This window comes from Rutidosis leptorrhynchoides, chromosome 3 (assembly GCF_046630445.1).
Source record: "Rutidosis leptorrhynchoides isolate AG116_Rl617_1_P2 chromosome 3, CSIRO_AGI_Rlap_v1, whole genome shotgun sequence".
In the NCBI taxonomy this organism is placed as follows: Eukaryota; Viridiplantae; Streptophyta; class Magnoliopsida; order Asterales; family Asteraceae; genus Rutidosis; species Rutidosis leptorrhynchoides.
This window is the reverse complement of record NC_092335.1, coordinates 519,362,923-519,374,220: the sequence shown is the minus strand read 5'-3', so window position 1 is coordinate 519,374,220 and position 11,298 is coordinate 519,362,923. Positions and strand designations below refer to the sequence as shown.

At 34.0% G+C, this 11,298-nt stretch overlaps 1 protein-coding gene across 1 annotated transcript; it reads left to right on the top strand.

The window, feature by feature from the left end:
• The first annotated feature begins 314 nt into the window (after window positions 1–314).
• Window positions 315–1,654, top strand: LOC139898312 (UDP-glucuronate 4-epimerase 1-like). Its single transcript, XM_071881041.1, has one exon. It carries the CDS (start codon window positions 360–362, stop codon window positions 1,557–1,559), a length of 1,200 nt encoding a protein of 399 aa, XP_071737142.1. The 5' UTR covers window positions 315–359; the 3' UTR covers window positions 1,560–1,654.
• The last annotated feature ends 9,644 nt before the right edge of the window (window positions 1,655–11,298 follow it).

Sequence of the window (11,298 nt, the reverse complement as noted above, 5' to 3'; positions counted from 1 at the left end):
TAAGAATTAGACTTTTAATATAACATATTAACATGTAGTCTATTTTGGATAATCACAATCACAATTTTTATTATAAACTTTCCCTGATTTGTTTACATTAAACTTTTCACTCAATTAAAACCCTATTATTCATCCTCCAATTCGGTTACCGGAACACTTCCGATTTACCTGAAAAACCTTAAAACCCTTAAAACGCACCCATGTAACTCAAAACCCTAATTTGTTTATAATTAATTATAATTATCAATATCAATTGTAAAATGCGACACAAGATAGGAGATGAATTTTATCCCTCAACGCCAGGAAAGGTTAAAAGTTACCGGAGAACGTTTCACCGGTGTTTCGCATCAACAAGCACAATGTTTGTTTCCGCCTTAGTTTTAATTGCGGTAACGGCGTCGTTTATAAGTTTTAAAAGCTTTGTAGGTTCCGGCAGCCGGTACATAAACCACACCGTTCGTGGCGGCGTTACCGGTTACGAGAAGCAAATCACGTCATCCGCTAAAATCCACCGGAAAAACGGATTCACCGTACTTGTCACCGGCGCCGCCGGTTTCGTCGGAAGTCACGTGTCACTCGCACTGAAAAAACGCGGTGACGGAGTTGTCGGAATCGATAATTTTAACGACTATTATGATCCGTCGTTGAAGAAGTCTCGCCGGAAAATGTTAGAATCTAAAGGAATTTTTATCGTTGAAGGTGATATTAACGACGAGCGTATTTTAGCAGAACTGTTTCAGTTAGTTGAATTTACGCACGTGATGCATTTAGCTGCGCAGGCGGGCGTACGATACGCAATGAAAAAACCACATTCTTATGTCCATAGTAATATCGCGGGTTTAGTTACGTTACTTGAACAATGTCAAAACTCTGACCCGCAACCCGCTTTTGTATGGGCCAGTTCAAGTTCCGTTTACGGGTTAAATGATAAAATACCGTTTTCCGAATCCGACTCCACGGATCGACCCGCTTCACTTTATGCAGCTACCAAAAAAGCCGGAGAGGAGATCACACATGCTTATAACCATATTTACGGGTTATCGATAACCGGGTTGAGATTTTTCACGGTTTACGGTCCGTGGGGCCGACCCGACATGGCTTATTTTTCGTTCACGAAGAATATTTTACAGGGTAACCCGATAACAGTTTATCGAGGGAAGAACGGGGTTGATTTGGCCCGAGACTTTACGTATATTGATGATGTTGTGAAAGGTTGTGTTAGATCATTGGATACCGCGGGTAAGAGTACCGGGTCGGGTGGGAAGAAACGGGGCCCGGCACCATACCGAATTTTTAATCTGGGAAACAGGTCACCGGTGACGGTTACAACTTTGGTGAATATTTTAGAGAAGAATTTGAAAAAGAAGGCGAAAAAGCATGTGATTGTGATGCCTGGAAACGGTGACGTTCCATTTACACACGCGAATATAAGTTTGGCTCAACGCGAACTCGGGTATCGACCCACAACGGACTTAGCAACGGGATTAAAGAAGTTTGTTAAGTGGTATATTTGGTATTATGGCAATAATCAAAGAAAGGGTCATTTTGTTAAATCATAGTTGGGGTTAGGTAAGGTTATTATGTTAGGATTAGGATTAGGATTATTTTTTGTTTTCTTCTTAATTGTTACCCTTTTTAACCGTTGTAACTTGTGAAGAAGGAAGCTTGATTTGGTTGATATTTAACATTTGCTTTAATTTTGTTTGATTCTCTTTTATTTCAGATACTATTTTTTTTGAAAGGCAACCTTGTATCAGTCCGGATCGAAGCTTAGTCATCATTTGCACACACACGCGCTTTCGGGCAGAAAACCTGAACCACACTCTGAGGATCCGACCCTTAAACCATCCCGAGGGTCAGGCGGGCCGGATCTTAATCCCAGAGCGGGTCGGTAAAACCTTCCCTTTGGGCCACCTTCAAGGAATAATGTTTCAATTCATAGAGCGGGTGACGAGGTTCGAACCCGAGACCTCTAGCCCTGCGAGTACACAAGTGTAACCGCGGTACTATTGAAGCAATGCTTCGTTGGTTTTATTTCAGATACTATTGAAAGCTATGAATTTGAATTCATATCAATCATTATGACTTGATCGTTTTATGTCACTTTCATCATGGTTTTAACCATAGCAAGTGCTGGTTTAATACATACAGAACTTTCAAAAATATGTTGATCTTTACAATTTATACAATTATACTTAACTATTTTTATCACAATATTAGACTTATGTAACATCTTAGCTTTTATATGAGATTATAACTGGTATCCATCGGTTATGGTAAAGTTTTTAAGTCAAACAAAAAGTTTTGAGGTTGTAAAGGAAGATTAGATTCGTCTGTTACATACGGACTGAAGTATCTGCTAAAGTCTGAGAACCCATCTAAGTAGTCCACTGATTCACCCCTTTGTACTTGTGCATTGGGATCGGGGTGGGGAGGTCTCAAGTTCGAGTCTCACCCTTGAAAAATATTCGTGAAATTTATTTCCTGAAAAGCCGGATTGCCTCGAGAAGGTTTTATCGACCCGTATTCAAGACTCAGGTCCGACCGCCTGCCCTTCGAGATGGTTTAAGGTTCGGATCCCTGTAATACAGTTCGGGTTTCCTACCTGAAAGCGTGTGCGTGCGTGACAAATGAGAGTATACGATGACAACAACTTCTCTTTCAAAAAAAGATCTGTTAAATGAAAGGACCCGTCCTAATCCATCCGGACGAAGTCCATATCGATTATAAACGATTCCCAACAGTTAATTACATCGCGAGGTACTTGACCTCTATATAATACATTTTATAAACATTGCATTCGTTTTGAAAAGACAATCTTTTTTTACATCTGAAATTGACAGACATGCATATCATTTCATAATATATCCAACTATAATTGACTTAATAATGATCTTGATAAACTCAACGACTCGAATGCAACGTCTTTTGAAATATGTCATGAATGACTCCAAGTAATATCTTTAAAATGATCAAATGCACAGCGGAAGATTTCTTTCGTACCTGAGAATAAACATGCTTTCAAGTGTCAACCAAAAGGTTGGTGAGTTCATTAGTTTAACATAAATAATCATTTCCATCATTTTAATAGACCACAAGATTTTCATTTCACATAAACATACGTCCCATACATAGAGACAAAAATATCATTCATATGGACTGAACACCTGGTAACCGACATTCACAATATGTATATAAGAATATCCCCATCATTCCGGGATCCTCCATCGGACATGATATAAATTTCGAAGTACTAAAGCATCCGATACTTTGGATGGGGCTTGTTGGGCCCGATAGATCTATCTTTAGAGTTCGCGTCAATTAGGGTGTATGTTCCCTAATTCTTAGATTACCAGACTTAATAAAAAGGGGCATATTCGATTTCGATCATTCAACCATATAATGTAGTTTCGATTACTTGTGTCTATTTCGTAAAACATTTTTAAAAGCAGCGCATGTATTCTCAGTCCCAAAAATATATATTGCAAAAGCATTTAAAAAGGGATTAATGAAACTCACGCATATAAATATTATAAAACAGTTAATAAAGCATTTGCATGTATTCTCAGCCCAAAAATGTAAAGAGTAAAAGGGATCAAATGAAACTCACCTAATGTATTTTGTAGTAAAAATACATATGAAGACATTTAACAACTGAACAATGCAGGGTTGGCCTCGGATTCACGAACCTATATCATTTGTATATTTATTAATATACCTAGTTGTAATCGAACAAATTATATATATATATATATATATATATATATATATATATATATATATATATATATATATATATATATATATATATATATATATATATATATATAAATTTATTAGTTATATCATGTTTATATTAAAAACCTATATGTTTCATATATTCAATAATTAAAAATATAAATTTTGTTATGTTAAATATATCTTTGTATGTATATAAATCGTTTGTTTGTTAAAATTATTATAATACTAAACTAATATTAGCAATGAAAAAAAAATTAATAATAATGATAGTAGAGTTAAAAATGATACTTTTAATATAAATGATAAAATGATAAAAATAATACTTTTTAATAAAAATGTTAATTTTAATAATAATGAATACTAACAATAATAACTATATGAATAATAATTACTACTAATAATAATACTAATAATAATATTAATGATAATAATAATAGTTTGTTTATTTTCGTGATAACAATAATAATAACAATAATAATAAGAATAGTCATAATAATAATAATAAACAAATGATAAACAATAATAAATGTGTATACCCTCAAAAGCTTTTAGTAAAAAGAAATGCTCCGGACGAGACTCGAACCCAAGACCTCTCGGATAACGCAAATACCCTTAACCATCCTTCCGTTTGATTCTTTTCTAATTTAACTTATAACTTGATCTTCATTTATTCGGACTAATCAGTCCAACTAGAACATAAAACTCACGGCCCAATTCGCAATCAAAGGCCCAACGACTTGATTAGCCCAGATATCAAAATAACTAAACCCAATTAGCCTAATTCATATTAACTTAATCGTGGCCCAATATTTAATCACTTGAAGCCCAAACTTAATCCATGAGCCTAAGTTGCTTAATAAAAGAAAAAATAAAGGCAGCAGCTAGTTTCGAACCTAGGACCCCTCGATAATCACCAGTACACTTAACCAATACGCTACTCCTTTATTTCTGTTATAATTTCCGATTTAAAAAACAATATAACCGTCCGTTTTCTTTCAGCTTCTTCCTCAATTAACATCATCATCCCATCATCGACATCATGCTCCCCATCATCATTATCTATATAACATTTATTATCCGGGTTTGTCATCATCATTCAAATGTAAATCCCACCATTATGTATCCTCATCATCAACTAATACCACACGTCGACATAATATAGTGGTAGGGTATTCGATTTATTAAAAAAAATAAGAGAAGCAGCGAAATCTGCAGCCTTTCTCAACCACTCCTATCTTCATATAATAATCAAATAGGGATATTGTGTTTGGAGTTGTCGGCAAAAAAAAAACATAAAGTGGCAGCATGATTATCGTTTGGTAACAAAAGAATAAACTCAGCCATTTAACTAAATCAAATGGGTCGCCCCCTTGATTCCATGGTCGGCCATCAAACATAGAGAAAAGGATTTCATTTGTCCAGATTATAAATAAAGGTGATACATAATTGTAACCTTCTCCACTAATGAATAATTTATTTTGAGTGGGGTGTTGATTGATTAAAGGTTGTCAACCCAAAAGAAAAAAATAAATACATGCAATTATAAAACTAATGCCAATTGAAAACTGAATTGTAATTCAAACCGAAAATAGCTGCAGCGGTTTTGTAGGTGTGTGGTTTGTTCCCGGAATTCGAAACAGAAAACATAAAACAAAAGGTTTGCAAGTGGTTCATAATGTGATGTGAGTTATGGTGGTGTCGATCATATAAGAAACACAGAAGATAGTGAGGGTTTTTATCGAGCAGCAACTTGGGTTTTGGAGTGACCATCGTACATGATGAAAGTGTTGGTTCTCGAATCAAAACATAAGATAACGGAAAGAAGAAAGCAGCAGGTACAGTAGTTGTTTATGAGTTTAAAGGTTGGGTTGTGATTCTAACAACAACAAAAAATAATAAGGTGGGTTTATGTAGTTTAGATGATAGATGGCGGTTTGTTTTATGAGGGATCAAAGGTGGCAAAAGGTGACGGTTCTTGGTGATTACACTAAACAGGATAAAAGATGTTGTGGTGATATTGGGTGATCTTGGTGTCGGGATGAAATAGCAAAACACTATGGTGGTGGTGAAGATGATTGTGTGCATCTATATCTCTCTCGTTTTCTTTATTAAAACAGATGAGAATTTAATTTACCAAACTGAATAATTCACTCAGTACACTATTTGATCGATTGGTATAGATGGGAGAGATGTCGACAGGTTATTCCAAACAAGAGGAAGAAGATAAAGAATGAACAGAAAACAAAGAAAAATGATTAAAGCAGATATTGATTTTAATTGATTGTACAAATTAGAGATTTTGTTGTCCAACAACTTTTGTTATTTTGTATATGTGATCACTCGACTGGTAATCAGGATTGAGACAGAAAACAAATTGTAAAAGTTGATTAAGATAGGGAAACAACTTCTACATATAGATATACGATTCTATATAATTTGTGTTATTAATTAAATACATATATATTAATACTGATTTTAATATAAACCTATATTTTAATGAAAGTAATAATATTATTATATTTTATCTTGTAAATAACTTTAATTTTGTTGATATTACATATTGTTAAAGTATGTAATATTTTATAACATCTAATATACATATTAACACATATTGATTAGTTAATATTTATATATTTTATTTATTTTATTTATATTTATCTATATATATAGATACATCTTTATTTACAAACAATTGTTCGTGAATCGTCGGAAACAGTCGAAGGTCAAATGGATATATGAAATAGTTCAAAGTTTTTGAGACTCAACATTACAGACGTTGCTTATCGTATCGAAATCATATTAAGATTGAGTTTAAATTTGGTCGGAAATTGACGGGTCGTCACAGTACCTACCCGTTAAAGAAATTTCGTCCCGAAATTTGAGTGAGGTTGTCATGGCTAACAATAAAAATGTTTTCATGACGAATATGAGTTGATAAATATCGTTTTATCATTATTGAATAATTTGGATAAAACGATTCTATTACTCGAAGCGTACGAGTGAAGCTATCACAAAGAAAAAAAATGAAATGAATAAATGAAGTTTCGTTTTAACTTCTGACGTTGCCTTGGTTGAATTCCGAAATTCGAGGGATTTCAAAGAAAATCTTCGAAATCTAGAAGATATGATTCTTCGGTAAATGAGGAAATTAAGATCTCTTTAATTAAATGCGATGATCTGCCTTGATTGCTCTGTCTGATATTTCCACTATAAATTTATCTTTTCCATTCCATTAGTTTCCACCACTTCTATACCTTCTTTCTCAGTTCATATCTCTAAAAGATTATAATAATGCTTAATCCAGTTCTAATCCTTGTTCTTATTCTGACTATCGCAATGATCATTCTTCTTTTCCAACTCCCACCGGAAGAATCTGTTTATTTCTACTATGGTCTAGGGATTATTGTATTTATAATTCTCCCGTGTCTTTATATTGTTATACGCACTGATATCCACAGTTTGTAATTTCGGTGGTGTTGTTGGGCTTTATATTTTTCTTATATATCGGAGCTCCATGCTCTTGTTTTCTCTTCCCGACTTTAAATCAAGCGAACAATGGTCCAGAATTTGTAGATATAGAGTTCTAAATGATTATAATGTTCTAAGCAGGGTGGAACGTGATAGCACGATTTGATTTTCAAATTTATCAAAAATACAGATGATAGAACTATTAAGAATATATTCTTCTTGATATATTCGGAGGTTATGTAGAATGAAAGAGTTATGTAACATGACACATGGTGATGGTATAATCTACTGTGAACCATCATCAGGTTTCATTAGAAACTCAGCATGACTTACTGTAATATAATCACGTTGATCAAGTGTCATTATATTATACTAACTCATGCATCAGTTCCTAACACTACTTCAAAAACATTCATATTTTAAGCTCGAAAGTTTACAGAATATAGAAACTAACAGTTTCTATATGATGTAACATTGATAGCATGAATAGATTATTGATTTCAGATAAGAATAGTTATGAAAATATCTTCAGAAATATGGAGGATATTTATAATGAAAGATACGATGATATCGTGGAATTTCTAATATCGATGGATGATGAAGAAGATTTATCCGTAAGGGTTTAGATTCGGAAGCAAGGTATTCTCTAAAGATTTCAACGGATCCAAAATTACTTGAATCCTTTGAATATAGGGTTTGGTCCTTGTATTTGTCCTTGGTCTCCTTCATGGGTAGCTCAATCTGTTTTTCAATACCCAATTTTCTATCGAGCGTTCCTAACACTCCTTTCTTTATCATCAAACTTTTGGCCGTTTAGACCATCTACCATTTTTCCGTTTCCTCTGCATTTAATGCTATGATATCTGAATCATCGGTTATTAATCCGAGGTGGTTTCAGGAGAATTGTGTTTTTAGATGATTAAACGCTGATGATAATATGGTGGAATATGAAAGGTTCCCTGGTAACAATAAAAGAGCACGCGTATATATCAACGTTATAATAAGGTTGTTTCGTACGAAAAGTCGAAGTTGACTTGCTGGAGCTGTGACAAAATTTGCTACTTTGAAAAGGGATCGCAAAGTTATTTTTGCCAATAAATGCCAAAGGATCTGGCGCGGCTACGTGTTAAACTTTTACTCAGTTGCCGAGAGTTTCTCAGGTGCATAACTATATGCATAAATCTTTCCTTCCGTAGATGAAGTGCGGTTGGTTCATCCTCTCGATTGAGGTGTTTTCAAGAATCATGAAAGGTTTGAACTCAGATTGTAATCGTCAAGATACAAATGAGGTTTAAGATGAAATCAAGTGGCAAACTTGAAGAATTGTTTAGTTTCATATATTATAATCAATATTTTAATTCATTTTAATTGTCCAATATCGGCAGTCTATAGTTGATAGTCCACAGTTGACAGTCCAATAATTCATATATAATTTAATATATAATATTCGAATTGATTAATATGTATCATGACCCGTATACGTCTCAGACTCGATCACAACTCAAAGTATATATATTATTTGAGAATCAACCTCAACCCTGTATAGAGAACTCGATCATTACTGCATATAGAGTGTCTATGGTGATTTCAAATAATATATATAGATGTGTCGATATGATATGTCAAAACCTTGTATACGTGTCCCGATATTTAAAGTGCGAAAAAAAATAAATAACAGAAATTTAAATGACGATAAATAAAGTACGTAAAGTAAATAACAGAAATTAAATGACGATAAATAAAATTGCGAGAATGTAAATTGCAATAAATAAACTGCGATAAATAAATTGCGATAATTAAATGGTAATACGGAATTAACAGTTAGCTAGGAACAGTTAGCTAGGATTTTGTTAGCGTGGATTCTTAATAGAATTTCATATTGTTAATTAATCTGTTTCTAATCAATTTTTATTGTGTCCATTATTTCTTCATTATGCCACTTGTTGGATTCTGATAGGTCAAAATCCAAATATATAATTGGATGAATATGGTTATTCTGTGGTGAACGGATTCGTATATCTGTGGGTGTAAATAGGGTAGTAAATGACTGTTGAATCAGATTCGAAGAATATACAGTGTAACTTATTAATGTGAAATTTAAATATTCCTCGGGTATTACCTACCCGTTAAAATATTTTCACCATTAACAGTTTGTACAAAAGAATTTTTAATTACAATCTTTTTGAAAACATATATACATATATATTTTCTTCAGATGTAATCATGGATTTAATGAGTTAATATGATATTAAACTCATTTGATTTATCGTTAGAACAAGAATATATATATCTCTAACATTAGAGATTACCCAATCGCTATGTCGAACGAAGATAAATGATGTAGAACGTCATGTAGAACGATGATTATACTCAAGGTACAGAATGAGATGTCGAAGCATGGATTGTTGATGGTACTGATGCTGTTATTGATGGTACTATTGGTGTCGGTGATGTTGCTGAAGCTGGTACATTTTGCACCATATTTTCCAAGGTACAACTCGGGCGCGAAGCTCATTGACTTCTTATATTACGCCGGAATGATTGTCGGTTCGGAATGAACGGATGAATAAGGTTCATAATTGTGGATAGAATATAATCTTGTCGAGTTACCCTAGAAATGAGACTGAAAATGGTGTCTCGAACAGGTTCGCCGGTAAACGCTTCAGGTTCATTGTCAAGAGATGAATTCGGTTGGTGGAGGGGATTGCCTTCTGCGCGTTTCCATTAATTAAGTCGACTACGAACCCATCAGATGAATTGATAATGGCTGATTGGTTGATTCATGTCGATGACGCTGTTTTCGGAGCTTAGGTGAACATCTATGTCGGAATAGCTGTCGGAATAACTATCGGAATAGCTATCGGAATCTGAGGGACTCGAACTGGTTGCAGGATTCATCTCGTACGATCAGATGAAGGGTTTTTGATAAGAAATAGATTATAGGATGTAGATTAGTACCCTGCAATACATAATTTACATATGCATATATAATACTAAAATCCCATAAGTTGCGGATGAATCTACGGAAGTTGTCAGGCAAAGTTACAGTAACAGATACGCTAAGATATGAAGTAGCAGATACGCTAAGATATGAATTTTTGTCTATACACTATTCATGCAGTCAATGCAGTAAAACGTATCTGGACTAAGAATGATAAGCAAGTGATTCTCTAAGAATGATAAGCAGGTAATTTTTGACACGAAATGATAAGCAAAACTTTTGACATGCAGACACGGTCGAAGTCCAGACTCACTAATGCATCCTAACGACTTATCAGTTAGACACACTAATGCAGACATGGTTCGCTAAGACCACTGCTCTGATACCAACTTAAAGGACCCGTCCTAATCCATCCGCACGATGTCCATATCGATTATAAACGATTCCCAATAGTTAATTACATCGCGAGGTACTTGACCTCTATATAATACATTTTATAAACATTGCATTCGTTTTGAAAAGACAATCTTTTTTTACATCTGAAATTGACAGACATGCATACCATTTCATAATATATCCAACTATAATTGACTTAATAATGATCTTGATAAACTCAACGACTCGAATGCAACGTCTTTTGAAATATGTCATGAATGACTCCAAGTAATATCTTTAAAATGATCAAATGCACAGCGGAAGATTTCTTTCGTACCTGAGAATAAACATGCTTTCAAGTGTCAACCAAAAGGTTGGTGAGTTCATTAGTTTAACATAAATAATCATTTCCATCATTTTAATAGACCACAAGATTTTCATTTCACATAAACATACGTCCCATACATAGAGACAAAAATATCATTCATATGGACTGAACACCTGGTAACCGACATTCACAATATGTATATAAGAATATCCCCATCATTCCGGGATCCTCCATCGGACATGATATAAATTTCGAAGTACTAAAGCATCCGGTACTTTGGATGGGGCTTGTTGGGCTCGATAGATCTATCTTTAGAGTTCGCGTCAATTAGGGTGTCTGTTCCCTAATTCTTAGATTACCAGACTTAATAAAAAGGGGCATATTCGATTTCGATCATTCAACCATATAATGTAGTTTCGATTACTTGTGTCTATTTCGTAAAACA